At 39.3% G+C, this 23,005-nt stretch overlaps 2 protein-coding genes across 3 annotated transcripts in view; one reads left to right on the forward strand and one right to left on the reverse strand.

The window, feature by feature from the left end:
* Nucleotides 1–748: 748 nt before the first annotated feature.
* Nucleotides 749–16,030, forward strand: mapkapk5 (MAPK activated protein kinase 5). 2 transcript variants are annotated; one of them, XM_068311545.1, is made up of 14 exons: nt 749–1,177; nt 6,521–6,594; nt 8,506–8,581; nt 9,840–9,937; nt 10,062–10,170; nt 10,264–10,353; nt 10,737–10,832; nt 10,918–10,998; nt 11,139–11,326; nt 11,971–12,091; nt 12,214–12,344; nt 12,524–12,639; nt 12,895–12,999; nt 13,747–16,030. In XM_068311545.1, the coding sequence occupies exons 1-14, from the start codon at nt 1,142–1,144 to the stop codon at nt 13,839–13,841; spliced, it is 1,416 nt and encodes a 471-aa protein (XP_068167646.1). In that variant the 5' UTR covers nt 749–1,141; the 3' UTR covers nt 13,842–16,030. The 2 variants fall into 2 exon arrangements, with proteins under 2 accessions (XP_068167646.1, XP_068167647.1); XM_068311546.1 differs by lacking the exon at nt 749–1,177 and adding an exon at nt 4,841–4,978.
* Nucleotides 16,031–16,664: 634 nt separating this feature from the next.
* ostf1 (osteoclast stimulating factor 1) overlaps nt 16,665–23,005 on the reverse strand; it is an 8,846-nt gene continuing 2,505 nt past the window's right edge. Inside the window, exons 2-10 of the mRNA XM_068311547.1 lie at nt 20,760–20,806; nt 20,351–20,401; nt 20,012–20,075; nt 19,846–19,899; nt 19,367–19,474; nt 19,025–19,074; nt 18,493–18,571; nt 18,226–18,324; nt 16,665–17,752 (exon numbers count right to left, since the gene is read on the reverse strand). Coding sequence (XP_068167648.1) covers nt 17,694–17,752; nt 18,226–18,324; nt 18,493–18,571; nt 19,025–19,074; nt 19,367–19,474; nt 19,846–19,899; nt 20,012–20,075; nt 20,351–20,401; nt 20,760–20,806 — 611 coding nt within the window. The 3' untranslated portion in view covers nt 16,665–17,693. The remainder of the gene's footprint in view (nt 17,753–18,225; nt 18,325–18,492; nt 18,572–19,024; nt 19,075–19,366; nt 19,475–19,845; nt 19,900–20,011; nt 20,076–20,350; nt 20,402–20,759; nt 20,807–23,005) is intronic.

Below are 23,005 nucleotides of genomic sequence, written 5' to 3' on the forward strand. Positions count from 1 at the left end.
ATAGGACGGTTCAGTGTATGCCCATTTGAAAAAAAATATGTATTACAATTTGAAACAATTATATTTTAAATAATATATCCAATATTGGTTGCATGAAGTCCATTAATTACATTTACTCATTGATATAACATAAATGTACTGCTACATGTGACAAAACTTAATAAAGCATAGTGCTTTTCATCAGGCGTTCACCACAGCTTCAAACTGTGTTGTGCCGACACGGCCAGTGCATATCTTTCGCCAGGAAGCTATGGGGTTTGCAAAATAGTTCAATGATGCGTTTATATCCCTGGACACCTCTGTAAACATTCTACATGACCCATTTCAACCACTGAAATGGTTTTGTTTCACTCGAAGACTAATATGTATCATACAGTCTAATGGAAATATGTATACATATCTGGCTGTTAGTGACTGAGTCGGAAAACGTACTTTCCGCCGGAGCTAACTCGCTAACCAGTTAGCCGGGTCGGCTCGACGACATAATAGGCTGCTCTGCTATCGGGAACACGGTGTGCTCTTTGGATTGAATCAAGTCAACGCTCTGTGTGGATAATCCTGGTGATTTCCTGACAGAACCCGTGTCTTGTATTTCTTTTCTTCCACAATTGCTTGTGTGGTGTAATCATCCGCACTGACCGAATGATGGAGTGGCATCATCTCAATTGCGATCAAGGGAGCTAGTCCCCAGTGTCTTCCTAACGTTATCAGAACGCAACTCTCATTGCAGTGGCTAAAAATACACACCTAGTCCTATGCCCCGTTCCCCTCTGAAAGTCGTTGGTTGGTCCACATTCAGTTTGTCTTAAGCTTTTCTGCTCACCCAGCTCGGAGTTTCGCACTCTATATGGTCTCTACAGCGAATTTGAGACTGCTTGAAGTGCGGGTCGTATCCCGGTGTCGTGAGCCTGGCTGGCCTGATCTGACGCTACATCACACCGGCAGGCGGGCTTCCAGTGATCCACGCTCGTCTCAGGCGAACCGGTGGCCGACTGTGTTTTCGTCCTAATGGCTTTGTCTTGTATTCAATGGTAATATAACAGTCCGTGGTCCAGCCCAAAGTTGCCAGACGGAGACTTTGTGAAGGTCATAGAAAACATTTTTTTTTTCTACTCGCGGACTTCAGCCTTCCTAAGCAGACATGTCGGAGGATAACAACGCAGACAAATTCATAAAGGTAATTTCAGCAAAACTACAAGTGATCTTCATGTAATCAGACTTTGCAGTACTTGGTTTACTGAGCCTCAGTAATCAGCACAATTTTCTGATGTGTGGCAACAGTATCTGTTTTTCTAATAATGATCCCAGTGAAGACTGCGCTAAAATGTATTCATGTACTGTACTTGGCTCCTGTGCTGTGAGACTACGGAAGGTTGCAGATATTTGACGCATTCAAAGTGGACTACAGTACTGTATTGAAAGTTTTATCCTCTATTAACGTGGAGCTTTCATTATATCCGGTAATGCACTAGTAAGTAACTGCCAACATTTCCTCAAACCTGTGCCCTCAGATTTCTTTCCTGGCTTGTTCCCCTCAATGTGTCACTGCCAGGGCGATGAAGTCTGATATCAAGTTGCCATGACCCCTACTTTCTCAGTTGTCCCAAAATGAGGCTAATGCTGGGTTGATTGGGGGCTTGGCACTGAGAACTGGAAGATAGATTGTGTGACTCCTGGGATTTTAACTTAAACATCATTGGGTTGTCTGTATCTATATTTGGGCTCTGCCAGATACTTTTGTTAAGGTCTCAAAATGTTCAGAATTTAAAAAAATCTTAGTAACATTTGCTGCACTGTTGAATTTCCCCTGATCAGGTTTAGTCACCACAATAGATCCAAGTGTGTTGACAGTATAAATGTGTAGATTTCTCTTGAACTGGTTTCGATTTAAACTCTGAGCTAAACTAGAGTTAACTGAGTCATGGAGGAATGCTTTTTTTAAATCCATTGTTCAGTGCCTGGAGCGTTTGAAGTATGGACCTGTGGGTGGTTGTGAAGTAAATATCAACCCCTCTTCCCGTATCATGTGATTGTCACAAATCTTAGCGTGTACTCGCTCGGGCAGTGAGTAAGAGACATTTCATCATCTTTTGTTAGTGGCTTGGAATGAATGAGTGTGATGGCCAAGATGAATATGTTCTTGGGAAAGAAGAAAAGTAGAGGTGGGTTAGCAGTGTGAATGCAACATCTTCTTTTTTCGGCTTTTCCCTTCAGGGGTTGCATAGCGAATCAGTTGCCTCCATCTAACCCTGTCTTCTGCATCCTCTTCTCTCACACCAACTACCTTCATGTCCTCTTTCACTACATCCATAAACCTCCTCTTTGGTCTTCCTCTAGGCCTCCTGCCTGGCAGTTCAAAACTCAGCATCCTTCTACCAATATATTCACTCTCTCTCCTCTGGACATGTCCAAACCATCTCAGTCAGGCCTCTCTGATTTTATCCCAAAACCTATAACATGTGCTGTCCCTCTGATGTACTCATTCCTGATCCTATCCTTCCTGGTCACTCCCAGAGAGAACCTCAGCATCTTCATCTCTGCTACCTCCAGCTCTGTTTCCTGTCTTTTCCTCAGTGACACTGTCTCTAGGCCAAACAACATCGCTGATCTCTCCACAGTTTTGTACACCTTTCCTTTCATTTTAGATGAAACTCTTCTATCACACACCACACCTGACACTTTCCTCCACCCTTTCCATTCTGTCTGTATATGCTTTTTCACCTCTTTTGCACACTTTCCATTGCTCTGGACTGCTGACCCTAAGTACTTAAAATCTTCCACCTTTTTGATCTCTTCTCCCTGTAACCTCACTCTTCCACTTGGGTCCCTCTCATTCAAACACATGTACTCTGTCTTACTGCGGCTAATCTTCATTCCTCTCCTTTCCAGGACAAACCTCCACCTCTCTAGCTTCTCCTCCACGTGTTCCCTGCTCTCACTACAGAACCTGGAGATTCCTGTCTAACCTCGTCTGTCAGCCTGTCCATCACCATAGCGAACAAGAAGGGGCTCAGAGCTGATCCCTGATGCAGTCCCTACTCCACCTTGAACTCCTCTGTCACATCTACATCACACCTCACTGCTGTCTTACAGCTTTCATGCTTGTCCTGCGCCGCTCGAATATACTTCTCTGCCACTCCAGACTTCCTCATACAATACCACAGTTTCTCTCTTGGCACCCTGTTATAAGCTTTCTCCAGATCTACAAAAACACAATGCAGCTCCCACTGGCCTTCTCTGTACTTCTCTATTTGTCTCTCTGTCTTGCCAACCTGTATATGGTAGTACTTCTACTTACGAAATTAATTGGTTCTGGAAGAAATTACGTAAGTAGAAAATTACGTAAGTAGAGGCGCGTTTTCAATGCAAATGCCCTACTCCGTTCCAAGCCTACAAAAATTCCGACATAAATGTTTTATAAAGCATAAAAATGCATCAAAACATGTAACAAATACATGTTACGATTAGATTATTACACAATAAATGAGAGTTGTGCATAACATAAAAAACAAAGAATAGAGTAAAGAATAATAATGATGGTCATTTACCTTTTAACTGCTGTCCTCATTGTATTTTGCCCTCTTTGGTTCATGCGCTCCTATCTCACGATGCCGAACAACAGAGTGAATTCCAGTCCTCCTTTTGAACTTCTCCAATCAGTCACTCGATGCCTTAAACTCCTTAAACTTCCTTTTGTTTTAATGAAGTGTCGATTGCAGATGCATTACGGCCATATTCTTTGGAGAGATCAACCAAACGCATCCCTTTTTCACGCTTTTCTATTATCTCTTGCTTTGTTTGTATGGACAAAAAACTATTTTCTTCGTCTTTTCTTTTCCTCTTTTCTCCATCATGTTCTTGGGGTCCATAGCAAATACGTACTCAAACAGTTATTATATTTGTGCAAAGCTATCAGAACACCTCACGGGTCGAGAGCCGAATGCCAAAGACAGGCATGAACACCATCTAGCTCCACACGGAGGTGGAGTGGCATCCCTCTTAGCCAGGGATGCCAGGAAGATACGTAATAGGTAATAGCCAATGGCACAGCAGCTATGTGAATGTTGCGTTCAGGAACCTGTGGGAGATTCGAGTATCAGCCGATACTGTGTTTTTACATTACGTAAGTCGAAATTTCTTTCCTAAGTAGAGGCAATATTTTCCTGCTGAGAAATTTGTTAAGTACAAAATTTCATAAGTAGAGTCTTTCGTAAGTAGAGGTATCACTGTAGATCAGTCTCTCCCTCCTTACTGTTCAACGTAGCCTACAAGTCATCATAAGCCCCTTGTTTGGCCTTTGCTACCGCTACTTTCACCTTACGCTGCATCTTCTCTCCCTGTACTCCTGTCTACTCTCCTCAGTCCTCTCAGTGTCCTACTTTTTCTTAGCTAACCTCTTTCTCTGTATACACTCCTGTACGTCCTCATTCCACCACCAAGTCTCCTTATCTACTTTCCTTCCATATGACATACCAAGTACTCTCCTACCTGTCTGCCTGATCACATTAGCTGTAGTTGTCCAGTCATCTGGAAGCACCTCCTGACCACCCAGAGCCTGTCTTAACTCCCTCCTAAAAGTCATGAAACACTCTTCCTTTTTCAGCTTCCACCATTTTGTCCTCTGCTCTGCCTTTGCCCTCTTCATCTTCCTCACCACCAGAGTCATCCTACACACCACCATCATATGCTGTTTGGCTACACTCTCACCTACCACTACTTTGCAGTCACTGATCTCCTTCAGATTACACTGTCTAGATAACATGTAGTCTACCTGTGTGCTCCTACCTCCACTCTTATAGGTAGCCCTATGTTCCTGGCTCTTCTGGAAGAAAGTACTCACTATAGCCGTTTCTATCCTTTTTGCAAAGTCAACCACCATCTATCTTTCTTCATTCCTCTCCTGGATACCAAACCTCCTCATCACCTCTGTTTCCTGTCTAACATGTCCACTGAAGTCTGCACCAATGACAACTCATAGGTATGCTCTGCATCACTTCATTAAAGTCCAACCAGAATTTCTCCTTCTCTTCTAGCTCACATCCTACCTGTGGAGCTTATGCACCAACAACATTGAACATCACACCTTCGATTTGTAGCTTCAGTCTCATCACTCTATCTGACACTCTTTTTACCTCCAGGATATTCCTTACAAACTCCTCCTTCAAGATAACTCCTACTCCACTTCTCTTACCATCCACATCACAATAGAACAACCTGAACCCTGCTCCTAAACTTCCAACCTTACTACCTTTCCACCTGGTCTCCTGGACACACAGTATGTCTACCTTCCTCCTCTGCATCATGTCAACCAACTCTCTACCTTTTCTTGTCATAGTCCCAACATTCAACGTCCCTACTCTCAGTCCTATACTCTTGGCATTCCTTTGCTATCTCTTCCTGAGCACACACTTTCCTCCTCTCCTTCTTCGACCAACAGTAGTCCAATTTCCACCGGCACCCTGTAGGTGAACAGCACCAATGGCGGTCGTTGTTAACCTGGGCCTCAATCGATCCAGTATGGAAGTCATAGATTTGATTCACATGTTTGATTTGGCAAAAGTGCTACGTCAGATGCCCTTCCTGACACAACCCTCTTTATTTATCCGGGCTTGGGACTGGCACAATAAGACACTGGCTTGTGCTCTCTTGCGGCTGCATTCGTGTTAATGCAACATAGGGTGGAAATATTGACAAGCCAAAATACACTATTTCCTAGTCAAGTATATGCTTTAGGGGTGTGTGGTATCATTTTCAGGGCTAACAACCAATTGTGATTGTTTTTCCTTTTTTTTTTCTGCTTTGACATTGGACTCATAATTTTTTCTTAGCTTGATCATTTTACACTCCAGATTTCGCAATATGCCAAGTTTATTAATGAAACTTTTGCTTTTTCCTCTCGAATGCATTTTTTATCTGTTTACTCCTCACCAGTCCATATGGCTGTCAGTCACATACATGAAAGTGACGGTGACACAGAGCCGAACCTGGTGTTACATTCAGGAAGTGAGATTTGATTTGCTGACAGAGATTTTTGAAAAAAATAAGGATGAACTCCTTGTATGTACAGGAATAATATAGTGCATGTTAAAGTGCATTTAAAGTAAAAACAACCCTAGTGACAAAATTTACAATGTGATTGATTTAATGTGCAGAAGCTTACTGCATTCTACAGTGCACAATAATATACATTTTACTACTTCGGTACTGTACAATTTTGAGGGACTGATTGTTTAAATTTCTTGCTACTTTATACTTTTACTATATTTTGTAAGTATATGCTGTAGATTCATTTGCTGTTACTACATTCAATTACATTATTGGTTACTTTGCAGACTAAAATATATATACAGTGCTCATAATTATTGCAGCTGTAGTAAACCAGTATTTTTGAATACATTTTTAAAAAAATCGGCCATCCAACAGAATAATGCTGACTTTCAGAAAAATTGTAAGTAATTATCAGCCATGAAAATAATTAGTCTCTTCCTAAGTAATCAGTTTCTGTTTCTTTTCCTGACAGGAGGCCTCTATTCTAGATGAATACAACATAAACTGGACACAGAAGTTGGGAGCTGGCATTAGTGGACCTGTCAGGTGAGTGTGAACATGTCCTGCATGTCAAGCAGCACTTCTGTCCGTGTGCTTCCAGCCTCCTATAATTATTTTGATTGAAATGATTGAACTGTGCTGCATCAGATTTGGGTCACACAAATAACACTACATAATCACGAAACATCATCATGTCATGTCTCTTGCCAATCCACCTGAAGTACTGTTTTATTGGTGTCCGCAGAAACGAGTTCTTTCCGATCACACTGGAAGAAATCTGATGTGTTGGGTGAGGGCAAAGCTGGTGTCAAATGAAAGTCCTTTCTAGTTTAGTATGATCTCAAAATAGTGGTTGTGACCTCTTTTGACCCACATGCCCCCAAATATCTGGTATGTCTGGCGAAATATTTTCATAGACCACACTGGTGCTTGTCATTTGGACTTTTTAACATTAATGAAAATATTGAATACTAATTAGTTAGGTTTTATACTTCTTGGATAGGGTTTATTCAGTTGATGCAACATATAAAAGAAAGGCAGAGGCTGTACAAACAGCTTTTTTCAGTGGACTTCTGCTTTGTTTAGCTCCTTTTCTGCAGTTCTGACAGTCTTGCTGATTCCTGCTAAACTGAGACCAGAGTTTAATCAGTGTGTGTCCCTGCTTCATTCTGCGCATTCATGGGTCTGCATCAGTAGAGAGCAACATACTAATTCATAACATGTTCAGTTTTGGCCTTAAATGACAAACATACTAAGAAAGTGACTCATCAGCTTTCCATCAGGGCACACTGTACTTCAGCTCTGACGATTCATGCTAGACCTTTCCTTTAAGGAAACACTCACCGTGTCTCTTAATTTTTTAACTATAATTCACAATGAGTCACAGAGTCTTCTGTCCCATATAAATGTGTTTCTGATTTTTTGTCCTGTAACACATTTATGTAGTTAAATGTGCTGCCCTCCCCCTCTAGCTACCTTTGTGATTCATTAGGTTGGCATTGCTTTCCAGTCAAGTGAACTTTGGCCCAAGCAGAATGTTTCTCGCAGTAATGCTTTAATAGTGTAATCTGAGTTTACAGGCCAGGGGTTACAGTTAGTAGAGAATATTTTAGTTCTTGCTGTTTTTAAGGGACAGAAAGGAGTTAAAACTTTTTAGATGATGAAATGTGTTTTTGTGTTGTTCACATTTCCTCTATTTTCTACTGACATTATATAATATAGTTTGAAGGAAGTATTAACAATATATCAAGTCAAATTGTCTTTGAAACTCTACAGTGGTATATTATATTATATTATATTATTTTAAACTTTCTTTGATTTTACTTTCTTTAGAAACACAAGACAAGATCCACATTTCCCAAAGAAAATTGTGATGAAATGGCGGAGCACATTCTACCAAGACACTAACAAGTGTGCAATATGTTGCACTTGTGCAACCATTTTAACATGTTCTTCATATGTTCACACCCTGAGCCTGAATGATACAAGAATTCTGCAGCCATTGCTTCCCTGCCTGTTACTTTCTCATTACCTTTTGGATGACATGACCTCCAACAATGACTGTAATTACAAAAGCAGGAAATTTTGTTTTTGTGTGTGTGCGTGTGTGTGTGTGTGTGTGTGTGTGGTGGAACAGGCTGATGCAGGACAGACATGATAATGTCACAGAGAGGAATTAGCTGATTTAAAACCTTTTTTTAAAGGTATAAATTGCTTGAGGTGTACTTTTGAAGGCTATCAGGAATTTTCTCAACCATCCGATGCCCTCTGAGATTACTTCGACTTTCATTGTGGACAATATAAAGGAAATCCGCTGGACTTGATAATGATCATGTTTCTTCACTGTACAAAAATGTCTGGTTGTGTTTTGTACAAACACAGTAGTCATATTTTGCAAACAAGGGTACTGGACACTCGATTGAAACAGGGCTTGACTGTTGGTTTTCTCTTCTTCAGAGTTTGTGTGAAGAAATCAACTCAGGAACGCCTGGCCTTGAAGATCCTCATTGATCGCCCTAAGGCCAGGAATGAGGTTAGAAGAAACATCGCTGTGGTTGTGATTAATGTCTTCCGTTTAAGGTCGTGTCCATTCATTTTGGTCTGCCTGTCCGCCTGCCTGTTATCGTTCCTTATTAACCCCTGTAATTCTTTCCTCTTCAATCTGTCTCATGTGGTCCTGTTTTTTTCTTGTTTGTTTTTTTGTGACCTTTGTCCTCTCACATTGTGTCTTCTACTTCTCTGTGTGATTAGCAGCCTCCTGTTCGCCACAGTCAAAACAACCAACACAGACCTACTTCACCTACTGTCAGTGTTGAACTATTAAACAGTCACTGACAAACAAATACACACAGATATTATCTGAACAGCACATTCACTGGGTGCTTACAGAGGTCTACCGTGGTAACATGCTATGTTTTGTGTGCGTGTGCACACATGTGTGCATGCATGTGTGCATGATAAAAAGTTTGCTTCGTGTGACCCCTGACACACTTGGCTGAGGGTCACACTTTACTGATTGTACTTTTGTAATTTTTTTGAAGTTCTGTTACAACTTGTCCACACAGGAAGTGATTCAGACACACTTTGTCAGTCATCGATCCAGTCGTTTTACTCATCTATACAGTGCGCCTTCATTCTTTGCGGTTAATACGTTCCAGGAACACACTCGATTAATGAATTCCGTGATAGAGCAACAAACTATTTATCTTATTATTTACGGTAATTTAAATGTTTATGAACCCTCCCGATACAGTAGGAAAAGGTAATTCACCTTCTATCTGCATTACCTTTCCTTACACTATTATCGACTGTTGAAAGCACTTTTGTGTCTCAAGTAAGTTCGAGACACCCGGGACCAAGCGCACTTCTGGATGCCATCAGCCAATAGAATGAGTGTACCGTATCTCGTGACTGCCTACCAAAAATCCATGATGAGTTGAAGTCGCGAGCGTTGATGCACGAATGCGCGAGGGCGCACTGTACTTGCCTAAACTCATTCCATTTAATCTCGATTCATTCCATTCTCCATGCTGCCTGTTATGACTTTGGTCTTTGTGTTGACTTCAGTGATTTGACAGCTGATGCTGTGAATCCAGCGTCTGCTGGTGGAAGATACACTTATTTCAGTCTTTTGTTTCTCCCTGTTGGTAAACAAGAACCTAAATTCAGCTCTGCTCAAGTTAGGGATAGGACACTTCTGTGTTTCCTATTTCTCATGGATTAAACATTGAAGGAGAAACACGCTGACGGGAACTATAATATTCAGAATGTTTGATCCTTTGTCCATTCAGGTGCGTCTCCATATGATGTGTGCCAACCACCCAAACATAGTGCAAATACTCGAGGTTTACGCCAACAGTGTCCAGTTCCCGCATGAGTCCAGCCCGAGGTAAGGAGCACTCTTTGTGTGATTGTTAGCAGATAATCTACAGTAGTTGAAATGTATTTCAGTCTTTTCTTACGCATTTCCCTCTGACTATCAGCACCTCTTTTATTTCGTGTTGTTACGGCAGAGCGAGGCTCCTGATTGTTATGGAAATGATGGAGGGTGGCGAGCTGTTCCACAGAATCAGTCAGCACAGGCACTTTACTGAAAAAATGGCCAGCCAGGTCACTAAGCAGGTAGGTGAAGTCTTCAGCAATACCAAGAGTCTAAATATTCGCTGTGGTCAGCGGTATTAGTCCAGTCGCATCTGATGCATCTCCCTCCTGTAGATCAGTCAAGCCTTGGAACATTGTCACTCATTAAATATCGCACATCGAGACCTGAAGCCAGAGAACCTGCTCTTCAAAGATAACTCTCTGGTAGGAGCTGCGCGTATGTCTTGTGCAGTTTTAGAACCGCACAAGACATTCAGTTCATATTGTAGATACACCAAGCTTTGCTTAACTTTAATCATGTCATTTGTTTGAAGTTCAGGAGGAAATTTTACTGATTGTTTTTAAGAACTTGGTCAAAAGAATGTTTGGAAATATTCAACCTGCTTTTGCTGTGTTAGATTTCTAAATTTACTTCGTGCCTTTAATGATACCACAGAAGCCAGAATACTTTCCATTTGAAATGTTTCAAATGTGTCAAAGAGAACACAGTGACGGAAGCAAAATGAGATTTTCACTGGAGGCTAAAAAAAAAAATCTGTTTCTGTTGCTGCTCCACTTTCGTGCTGCTGACTGTGTTCTTTTGGCAGGATGCACCTGTGAAGCTGTGTGACTTTGGCTTTGCCAAAATTGATCAAGGAGACTTGATGACCCCTCAATTCACTCCCTACTATGTAGCACCTCAGGTAGAGAAATGCTTATTTCAAAATCATTTAGAAATCTTATCAAATGTGCTGCTATAATGAAAGTCTTTGGGGTTTTTTCATTCAGGTACTCGAGGCTCAAAGAAGACACCAGAAGGAAAAGTCTGGAATTATACCTACCTCACCCACTCCTTATACCTATAACAAGGTCAGACACTGGGGGGGGGGCCATTGATGCTGTTTGGATCTACCTAGTGCTGTTTGGGACTGTGGTAGATTTCTGACAAACGTTACTTCAAAGAATATTTTGAAATGATTGTTTCTTTTGTCTTTTTTATTGTTCTTAAGAGCTGTGACTTGTGGTCTCTCGGTGTGATCATCTACGTGATGCTGTGTGGTTATCCTCCGTTCTACTCAAAGCACCACAGTCGCACTATTCCGAAGGACATGAGAAAGAAGATTATGACTGGCAGCTTCGACTTCCCTGAAGATGAGTGGAGCCAGATCTCTGAGATGGCCAAGGACATCGTACGCAAGTGAGTTTTTTACCTTGCACTGCTCCGGTTCCTTCATTGCGCTGCACTGGTATTGCTCAACAAAAGAACACATGTTGTTTGTAAGCTGAATTGTTCGTAAGTTGTTATTTATTTAATTTCAATATATAACCGCCATGTGAGGTAATTTAAGTGTTATTACTTCTGTAAATACGGCAGTACTATCCCCTAAGACTTACCAGAAACAATAACAGGACATAAAAACAACACATGAACAAAAAAAAATACTGTACTGTAGTACTGTAATGTAACTTTTAATTCCCTACCTCTGCTGAATGAATTGTGTCCTTTGGGGGTGTACAGGGTGAGCCAAGCTTTAACCCACTTCGCTGAGGTATTCAACCACACTTACATGAATGACGCGCTGATGAGCTTCCTGGTCATCAAAAGTCCAACACGACACTTTGTTTGATTACTCTGCTTCATTTTCATTAAGTTTCTCAGTTAACTTGACCAATAGTTAACATCAAAATTAACAATTTATTAACTACATTTCTTTCTGTATTCCTTAAATTTCTACTATTTCCTCACCCTCATCCATCCCATCCTTCAGTTTACGGCTTCATTTGGCCGTTTCCTCTCTCAATAATGTGCTGCATCCTCTCCCCCATGTCTGCTCCCTTCAGACTACTGAAGGTGAAGCCAGAGGAGCGTCTGACTATTGAAGGAGTCTTAGCCCACCCTTGGCTCAACTGCACTGAGGCCCTCGACAATGTGCTTCCCTCTGCCCAGATGATGATGGACAAGGTGAGCGTTAAACAAGTAAAATATGTCATTTCTCACATTACCTCCTATTACCTTGTCAGAATACTTATTAAATACTGATGTCACCTTCCTTTTCCTGCCATCTGCCTTCTTACCTTTTCCAGGCGGTAGTGGCAGGCATCCAGCAGGCTCACGCTGAGCAGTTGGCCAACATGAGAATTCAGGATCTGAACGTCAGCCTGAAGCCCCTAAACTCTGTCAACAACCCAATTCTCAGGAAGCGGAAACTTCTGGGGTATGATGAGGTTTTCACATCTCGCATTAATGAGTATAGATACTTTGTTCTTATGTACAGTAGGACAAGACAGAATTAACCAGTATCTCCTGTCAAAGTAGTCCATAGTCCTCTTTGGTCTGTCAGAGAAAATATCAGTGTTTAACCTTAAATGTGTTTTGCTGTCTGTAATGTTGCAGCCCTAAGCCCGGTGACGGTTTCTTCATTCATGACCCAGAGAACGGAGGGGAAGACTCCAACGTAGCACTGGAAAAATTACGAGATGTCATAGCACAGTGTATTCTACCACAAGCTGGTCAGTGGAAACACACAGATGCTTTTATTGGTATAAACATTACATAACAGTTGGCAAAGGACTACTCCATATTTTTCTGCAGTTGTTATTCAGTTGTTATTTCACTCTTTAAGAACTTTGCCACTTTGAGATTAAAACAAAAAAGGAAACCAAGTGGAATCCTAATTAATCTGTATATTTTATAGTTCATATTAGGCTGTGGCAGCTCTGACAGAAAAAATGTGCTGCTTATGAAGTAAATCTTTATTTGTGCAGGAGAGAATGAGGATGAGAAGCTGAATGAGGTGATGCATGAAGCCTGGAGGGTCAACAGAGACTGTAAACCTTTGAGAGATGGACTGCAGGGCTTAAACTGGGACGGTCAGTACCATTTTATCTTGACTTTGTTATGATTTTGGGTCATCATTCAGTCATTTATTAGTAACTGAATACATCTGTGGAATACTTTTCTTTTCCTGTCACTGTATTTAGTTGTCAAAATATCAGTTGCTGTCAAAAACACAGACCAGGTGCTCAAGCAAACATCATTAACTAACGTTACATTGCAGTTGATCTTGATTTGTTGGATTGATGATTTATTAGTTGAGTAAAAGTGACAGTTCAATGACTCTATTATTCAAATAAAGTACTGTAAATGTATCAACTATTTGCATGTAAATGTAATATCGTCGTAACTTTCGAAAGAAAAGCTTCTCACCATACCGAATTCCATCCTCCCTCTCATCAGGATGAGGTGTTTCTTTCTGTTCAGAGGTCGTAAACTATCTCTGTAACCTTTACTGGCCTGTCATTCTTCTTCACATTTTATTGACCCAGTGAACAGATAATCAACGGATTGATTGCTTGAGTAACTGCACAGCTATATTTGTTGCTCCATCATCTGCCAGATATCAACAGAAATTAGTATCTTCTGTTTTCTGTCTATTTGGTCTCTGTGGTTAAAGCCTGTCAGAACAGCTCAAGTGAAAGACAAATGACCAGTTGGTGTGAATTACTGTAGTGAAGGAACACAGTCTGCATCTATTTTCCAGTAAATGGCATTCATCATTTTCTCCTTGCTGTATTTGTAGCTCTCTTGTTATTAACTGCCAACTTTTTTCTCTGCAGGACGAGCCTTCTCTGATAAAGTCGACCGATTAAAGCTGGCTGAAATAGTGAAACAGGCCATTGAAGAGAAGACTAATCTCTCAGAATCTCATTAGCAAGCGCAGTCTTTCTATCTTTTTATATCGTTTATTATGTCCCTTTTTAATCCATATCTGTAAAGAGGCTTTTTTATGTAAAAGGAAGCATACATTTTTGTTTTTTCATAAATTCGCATGCAAGAACTGTTGTACAGCTGTAGATATATTTCAAAGAGGACTCGTTGGTACTAGAATTTTTTTTAATGGACACTTGCAAAGAACATTGAAAAAAACTATATTTTCCATTTTTGCTAAAAAGATAAGAAAAGAAAATGAATAGAAAAAAATCAGTTGAAGTTATTTTTTGGGAGGGAATTGTATTAGTTGCTTGTCCAAGGCATCATATTTTATCACAGTTAATTCATTTTATTCTATTTTATTTACTTTTAACCATCCTAAGAAGTGTATTTATTTAAGCAAAGAGTTTTTTATTTTATACTTGTAGCCTGGCAGTGGGCTCTGAAGAGAGAAGCTGCCTACAATGTGTCTCTGTTCTTCCACATTCACTCTGAATGACATTGTGTTTAATTGTTTAAGTTATCTGAATATTTGTGTGACTTGTCTTTAAAAAAATTCTCATGTATCAAAATCAAGTCAAAGGAAAATGGAGAGTCTCATGAAGTTATTTTGTCAGAACCTCTATTTAGAGCCAATATGAGACAGAAGAGAGAAACACTACCATTGAATTTATATCTTTAACCCCCCCAAAAATCTTAAAGTCCAGTTACTGCGAATCCACCACTGCATTTGGCTGTGGAAGACACACCCACTGCTCCAAGGCCGACTGCCACAAAGATAACACAAGAAGAAGAGAATGCCAGCAGAGGGGAAGGTCTGTACATATAAAGATGTCTACTAGTTTCAATGGGCATCAAATGTAAAGAGATCTTCAATGGATTTATAATTCCTAATTATTTTTTGTTTAAGCTCAGTATCCAGTTAAAATCCTTGTGACACTGACACAATTTGAGCTGCTGTGATGTAAAATCTGCATCTTATTGCCAAACCAGGGCTAATTAATCTAAATCCCATTTAAAGCACGAAGACTTGCTATAGGAGAGCCACCAATAACACAAAAGAGAGACATATCACTCTGTCAGTATTACTGTCTAGCGTTCCTGACTTGATGTCAATAGTCTGAATGCCAGAAAATGCTCCACAATATTGCTTATTATCCTTCAGTTGGTATCAATATATTGATTCATGAAATTCCCATTGTACTGTTTGTCTGATGTGCTCTGCTCATTTCTAATATTTCCTCAAAGAGGGTGAATCATTTTCAGGAGTTTGAAGATGCAGCAGAACAGGCCTTGTTCAGTGCCTGATATTCTTTTAAGTTTTTTTTTGTTTTATTCTTGAAAAATGTTAAACGTTTGTTATGAGAATCTCCTTTGTTTTCCTCAGAATGTATGTTAAGATCACTGCATTAAGCATGTTTATGACCCGAATGGAACAAGTCTTTTTGAAGTGATTTGAAAGAATTAGTGCAATGTATTATTGGTTGTCCCTTGAAAAATGTCAGATTTTTTGACATTGAGATAAACTGAAGGATAAGATGAAGATTAGAGTTCTCTTAATAAACAAATCATTTTTTTCTTTGCTATGCTGCTAAAAACATTCTTAAGCTCAAGAGTAATCGATTTGAGAATCAGGACAGGGTAAGCTGATCTTTTTCATGCCTTTTAAAAGAGTTAAAGGAGGAAAAAACAATGCAAGCCTTCTTTTTGTATGTATGTAGTTTTATGTTGGGCTGAAAACCTTTGAACAAAGTCAATCAGTGCTAAAATGATTCTGAGATTTTTGTTTGCATTGATGGTTAATCATAAGGTCTTGTTTTCAGGGTAAAAACCACAGCTGTTTTGAGAAGAAATAAAGATGTTTACTGTAAATAATACTTTAATTCCGTAGGGATTACTGTGCCTTGTTGGCAGTGCAGCATCATTGAATTGTGAGATAAAGAGGAAAGTCAGAATCATTGTTAAGTAGTGATTGATATTTGTTCGTTTTAATGTGATTTGCTTTTTTGGTGTAAGTTTTAATTCAACATCGATGTATTTGTTTTGCAAGATTTTGTTAAAATTAATTCAACATCTTATTAGGTGGAAAATCTACCCACCAAAAAACAGATGAATTCATTGACTCTTTCAAAGTTCTTGTTATTTCATGGTCGAGCCATTAAAGGATTAGTTCCATGTTTTTTGGAGAAACCTGGTCATTCACTCAGTGGTAAAAACAGAAGACAGAATCTTCAGTGCTCCTGAAAGTCCTAGAGGGCAGCTGGTTTTAAAGAATCCCTCCCAGGAATATTGGAACTGGTTTCTGAAGCAGGAAGCCCTCAGGCTGATACCAAGACTAACCCCAAATAAATATCTCACCGGTCATTCCCACTCTGAGATCTGCTCAGTCAACACAAGACTTCATACAAGAGGTGAGCTTAAGTGTTCTCAATAAGCTTGGCCAATGTGGGTTCTGGCAAAAGGAAAAATTGTCTTTAAAAAAAGTCCAGTAAAACTGACCTGCAAGGCAGAAAACTTTACATCAGCACTTCTTTCTCTAATGACAAAAACTCTCCCTTCCCCCTGCTGGATTCATGCTCACAGTAGAGGTGACTTTTATATACAATAGTGGGAGTTTCTAGAAGCTGTGTTTTCTTTCTGCCTTGATTAATACATTAATTCACAGGTCAAAAAAAAAAAAACTTGCTGTGATGATTATGTAATTTATAATATAGGTTGGAGAAAGACAAGATCCTAACACCATTAATTTTATACATCCATTGATTCCCACCCACCCACACACTTTTTTGCCCTTGGTCAAATTAAAAAAATATTCTGTGTGATATTTTAAGTTAAATATCTTTTATTGCAGATTGAAAACAGCTGACAGAAAATGAGAACATCTTACAGCCCTGACTCAAATAGTTGAGACACTGTAGAAGAGCAATAAAAAAATTTTTGCAAATAAACTTTGTTTACAGTTCCTAAGCCCACATAGTAATAGCCTTTATACAGTTGTTTTACTTGATTACCACTGGAATGTTCCAAACAGGTGTTTGAGTCTGTGAAACGTGTTGCTGGCATCAAATTTTGTATAATCCCGTATAAATCAAAATGAAACTGATGAGATAAAATATAACAAATGCTGTACTGTTTTCAACTGATTTTATGTAGAAACAGATTGAGTGGACCAGAATTTTGTTTTTTTCATGCTTTAAACAGTGTCCCAACTTTATGGGGACAGGTTATATGAAATTCATAATTGGAAAAAAGTTTATATTTAAGGCACTTAAGGAGGAAAGCAGCAATATTTCCTGAAATTTTCTCCCAAGACAATCAAATTATCCGAAGCTTAAAAATAAAGCGGAATTTACATTTGAGGAATATTTTTAGTAACATTAAATGATTGATATTAAGGTTATGTACACGTTACATTGCTCCCCAAGTTCATATCAACACATTTAAATTGTGCCAAGTGTGACAGAGCTCAAAGAATGTTATTCCGATTTCTTTTAAGTATTTCAAAATAAGAGGTATTAATCTGATTCATCTTCTACTGTACACTGGCATATAAATGTGATATTAATGGGCTTTAGGCTATTTGGAATGTAAATGTTAGATTGGTCAATTTTTATGGGTATTTAGAGTCTCACTCAGATGCTTCAAGACATTTTCCCTGCACTTTGAAAAGCAGTGAGCTGTAAGAATGCATTAATACACACAAATATGACACAGAGGGCCAACAGGTGAAATATTTGCACAAAATGGAGTTACAATTAGAAACAGAACAGCAAATCCATCTTAGCTCTCCAAGACCCCACCCCCCCACCCCAAACCTAATGGAAGACAGTGAAAGTATTTCAGCAGTGTCAGCTCAGTCCGAGTCTTCTTCATCCAAATAATCTTCAGCATTGCTGTGTGTGCGGGTGATGTCTGAAACAAGAAATGGGCCTTTAGTAAAAGAAATACTGTAAAATATTGCTGCTTATATTATCTGCAAAAACATCTGGACCTTCACATTTGGGTAAGCAATGTACAAAAAACTGGTAAGAAATGCAATGTCATCTCTAACACTTAAAGGTTATTTTGAATTTTCTACTTGCAAATATTTAAAGTAAATTTTCTTTAAATGATTGATATAAGGAAATATTGTAGATAGTCCCATGTGTGGATAAATATTTTTTAAGGCCAAAGGTTAACCTGAAAATAAGCATGAGGAAGAGCTTGTGATGGAAATAGCAGTCATTGTTGTGAGGCCATTGTTTTCTGATGCTTTTCTCAAGGTGGAATCTGTTCAGGCATTCCCCTACTACTGAAAATCAGTCCCAGTGGGATGCAGCAGTTGAAGCTGACATGCTGTATGTTTTTAGGATGAAAGGCTGCCCTCTAGTGGCAGAAGTACTTACTGCTTGCCTGTTTTCTTCTGAGGAGTGACTCACACTGGGGGGTGGTGGCCATGTCCACAGCCAGTTTATTCTCATTGTTCCTGATGTCTATCCTGGGATCTACAACAGACATACCCAATAAAACTAGAACCTACAAACACACTAAAACACACCAAGATACCACTATGTGCTGGTTTCAGTACTTTAATCACATTCTCATCAAACTGGTTTGATGGGGGGTTTTTTCTTTCTTTTTTTGTTTTAACAGAGATTTGACCAGACACTTACTCTTACTCAGCAACATTTCCACAATGTCAGCATAACCCTTCCAGGCAGCAGCATGAAGAACAGTGTCTCCAAGTTTATTCTGAAATACAAAACATCAGCATGAAGGTGTGTGTGTGTGTGTGTGTGTGTGTGTGTGCGTGCGTGCGTGAGTGAGAGACACATGTTATTGTAAACAAAAGAAAAACTGTTTTGGAGTTCAGCAAGAAATTCTGGGGCACAAGCTCCTTGGGATGGTTTGGAGAGTTATGTAGTAAGTCTCTAGGACACGATCAATACCATGTCAATATAACATAAGTTAAAATGCACTATGGACAAGCATTCTACATTCAAATGAATTCAAGTTGAATATTATTCCCAACGAGAAAACGTACAGTAATAAAAATATTAAAAATACCAAAAGACGTGAATCACAAGGGTGTGGTCGATCCAAAAGCCAGTAAAACACTGTTTTTTGTATTGATGCACTGACCAAAAACGTACCGATAGCTATATCCTATATCATAACAATAATAATAACTTGAAACAGCCTCACCTGCTGGTTCAGCTCCACATTGGGATGACTTAACAGCAGCTCCACCACATCTGAGAAAGAAAAGAAAAAACAAGAGTTCTGAACCCTGAGTGATGATTTAAAGGGAGGTGTGTTCTTCAACCTGTTACATTTAGGATGTACACACATGGACACATTTTTTGCTATGAAAAGTCACACTTTTCTTTTGAAATGCAGTTGAACAGAGTAATTTTAAAATACAAACTACAGTAATGAAACAGACCTGTACAAAAGTCAGTGTTTATGTCAAAAAATATTAGCATTTAAAGGTTTGACAAAATAAAGCAAATCTTTGCCTGGTTTATAAATCCCAGTTCTTGTTACCTTTATGTCCTCCGTGGCAGCCCCAATACAGAGCAGTGTTTCCAGCCTTATCTAACCCGTTGATTGCAACTTTGTTGTCCAAACATTCCCTCAGCCAGCAAAGATTACCTACGTAAAAACACATATAGATGCAAACAGTGTAACAGCTCTTAAACGGTAAAAGATCTATATTATTTACAGCACAATCTTTGTGCTTTTGTCACACAAGAACAATCTTTGTGACAAAAGCACAAAGATTGTTCTTGTGTGTTCAGCCAAACGTGGAAACGTTGTGTTTCCAGAAAAAAAAAGTTGTATTGAAGGAGTTTCGGATTGTTTCATACCACATTATAATGAATTAAAATCTAAAACTCAATCAAACTGTGTGGATGGACTCCTCTCTTGTTTCATATCATGTTTGGGAGTTCATTATTTTTGTGAGTTTCCCTAACCGGTGAACACCCACCCATCCCCACCCACTCTAACAGTAGACTTCTTACCTCGTTTTGCTGCTTCATGCATGGGATTGTCGATAGACTCCGCCCCTTCAGCCACTAAAACAAGCAAAACGTGAGTTTAGTGAGCATTATCTAAGATTCACAACCACCTGTGGTGATGATCAGTGCTGACACCTACCTGTGCATGTAATGTTTTTAAATTACTCACCATAATTACTTGGGATTAATCCTGACCTTCCTTTGCATGTCCCTTTCCACCAGTGTTTGTCATTCTGGGAAAAATCCGAATGAAGAAGGGTGTTTCTTTTTTAAATCAAAAACACATGAGTTGAGACAAACATGACAACGTGAATAAAATATGCCAAGAAAATATTTCATGGATGAGGGAGAAGAAGGTGGGAATGAAAGGGAGAACTAGCCGACCAAAAGGTTCAAAAATGAGGAAAATAAATGACAGGTAAACAAAGACAAAAACATTGTATTTTCAAAGAAAAACAAACAGGAACGGGACATGATGGCAGCTAAATGCCTCTAAGGTTGTACTTACTGTGTCCGTTATGTACAAACAGTCCCCTTCTTCAAAGCACAGCTCGTCTGGCTAAAAAAAGGAAGAGGATGTTACTCCAGATAGATCAAGGCCTTCAGTCGTCACAGTATTCTGACCTCATGACCAGCCTCTGGTACGTTTATCCCATTTTCACTCCTGAACCCCCCGACAATACTAAACTGACCACTACCATCACTGTAACTTAGACTACTTCTTGCATCTCCAGCTTCTAATTTTGGAACATCTAAACTGCTGGATTTAAAAATATTAGTAATCCAGTAATTCAGAATAGTATCTTTATATTTAATGACTTGTTGAGACTACAAAAATAAAAGTACACAAACATAAAATACATGAAATATAAGAAAAAATATAATAAAAGAGTGCATCTTAACAAGCAAGTTCATACCGTTCTGGGTTCGAAGGTGTACAATGCTCTGAAAACCTTTACTTGGCCTAGCAAAGAGAAAACAAAGGATATTTAATTAAAACTTTATAATTGCTTGACATTTGATCTTGTTAATACACGAATGATGAACATAGCACACGTACTTGTCAACGGAGACGGCCTTGTAAAACTCATTCCACTGAGTGCAGTATGTGCTACTTTACGCTGATGAATTACTCTTCTACAGGAACAATTAATCACCAGTATAAAATCATCATCTCACTTTCTAACCAGCTGCTCGTGTCTCTGGTTGACCAACTCAAACTGTTTCAAAGGAATAATTATACTGTCCTCATATGAGGTAGAGTATACAGCTTCTGATATCTGTGTTCATCAGTCAAGTACACACTTAGTAAAAGTGTAAAACACTTGACAATGACAAATGACAAACACTTTAAGATGCACTGCAGGGACAAAATCACAAAGATTGTTCTTGTGTGTTCAGACATGGAGACCTGCGTAAGAGCGTACAGAAACAGCAAATATTCACTGACATTATTTTACAGATATTACTGATACTCCTTCACTAATATCCATAACTATACTATTCTATACATTATGGATTTTTGAAGGTGGATTTTTGCCATTATTCAATCATTTCCAACTTATTTCGGCAAACTGCAGATCCTTCAACTGTCAAGATGCATATACTGTATTTTTTGCCACAGAGTTACAAAGAACAAAGCTCTGAAGTGGAATCACTGGACTATGTCTACTAATGTTGTTTACTACTAGTAGATGCCGGCACTCAAAAAAAATAGCTTGACTGATGAAATGATTCTTTCTTCAGAATCAGAATCCTTTGCTGATCCTCAAGGGGAAATTGATTTTCATTGCATGTGCTTGGTACACACCCTTACACACACTCGGGGCCTGTAGGCATGCAGATGATGGGACGTAGAGCCGTAGGCAGCTCTCACATGCACCAAATAAGCAAGTTGTAAGGTGACGGTGCCTTGCCCAAGGAGACCTTGCCAGTGCTCAGAAGGTGAATTGACACTTCCAGTTCACTGCCAGTTCAACTCCAACGTTTTTGGCCCACATGGTTCTTCAAACTACCACCCTCCGGTCCCCAGCCCAAGACCTAATGGACTGAGTTACTGCCACCCCAAATTTCAAGGTAATCTGTAAAGGTGTTCATGCATAACTGACAGAAATGTTAAAAATGGCCTATCTGCCAAAAATTCAATAAAAAGTGAGCAAAAAAAAAAAATCATTCCTGTATCCAGCCTAGTCTGGATCCACTTCAGACTGCTTTTTTCTTGTCATGTGCCCAATTCTATGAAGTTTCCTCACAATTTATCAGGCAGTTGGTACAGAATAGACAGAAATGGTTAAAAAGGATTGCAAAACTCCTTTATTCGTGTTATTTCCATATTGTAAACAGGTTCCCCCCTGTCATATGCAAAACCCTTCTTCCAGATTGTACGTTATATCAAGTAGTTTTTGCATAATCATACAAGCAAAGATAAACTAATCACTTAAGAACCTTAGTATAGAGCTTTCACACTAGTAGAGAAGAGAATTTCCTTTCTGGGGATCAATAAAGTGAATTTAATCTTTAATCTTTAGTAGTGACTGAAATGCATTTGATTCTGGACATGAAGCTTGTTGTGAATCCTCTCTATGTGATGAATGCTTTCAAATAAAGGGCTAGGCATTCTGTGACTCCCCTCTGCCATTACTTGGGTTTTCTGTTTAAATAACACACTGTCTCTGTTGGCCAGAATGAAGGGGAACTAAGCTGCTGCACAAACCCAATCTGTTCCAAGTCGACCCTGCAGGCCTGATCACGTCTGCCGTAACACAGAAAAGCCTGTGCTGGCTTGTGGAAGCTCTCCCTGCATTTTAAAGACAGATTTATTCCCCCCCCCCAAAAAATAAAGCCAACAAAACGTTTTCCTCAGCATGGCAAAACTTAGGGAGTATATTTTTTTTGCTTATATCTTTGTGACTCAATAAAGCCTGGTGCAAACTGTAGCATAAACAGCTAGCTTCAGAGATTCTTTTGTCCCCCCCAGATACTACTGCTAACCGATAACTCAAACAGTAATGTATAATTAAAAATGGCACAAACTTAAATATATGCATTATGAATGTCTGGAAAATACAATACAAAATACAATTTACATTATAATGTTAAATGACATCCTCAGAGCTTCTTGGGACTTTTTTTTGTTTCATACTCTTCACAGTACTTCACAAAC

The sequence above is a fragment of the Antennarius striatus genome, chromosome 3 (genome assembly GCF_040054535.1).
Source record: "Antennarius striatus isolate MH-2024 chromosome 3, ASM4005453v1, whole genome shotgun sequence".
In the NCBI taxonomy this organism is placed as follows: Eukaryota; Metazoa; Chordata; class Actinopteri; order Lophiiformes; family Antennariidae; genus Antennarius; species Antennarius striatus.

Coding starts and splice junctions, on each gene's coding strand:
- mapkapk5 (XM_068311545.1), top strand. CDS start 1,142: ATGTCGGAGGATAACAACGCAGACAAATTCATAAAG. Junction 6,595..8,505: donor GGCATTAGTGGACCTGTCAG/GTGAGTGTGAAC, acceptor TCTCTTCTTCAG/AGTTTGTGTGAAGAAATCAA. Junction 12,092..12,213: donor CCCAGATGATGATGGACAAG/GTGAGCGTTAAA, acceptor TACCTTTTCCAG/GCGGTAGTGGCAGGCATCCA.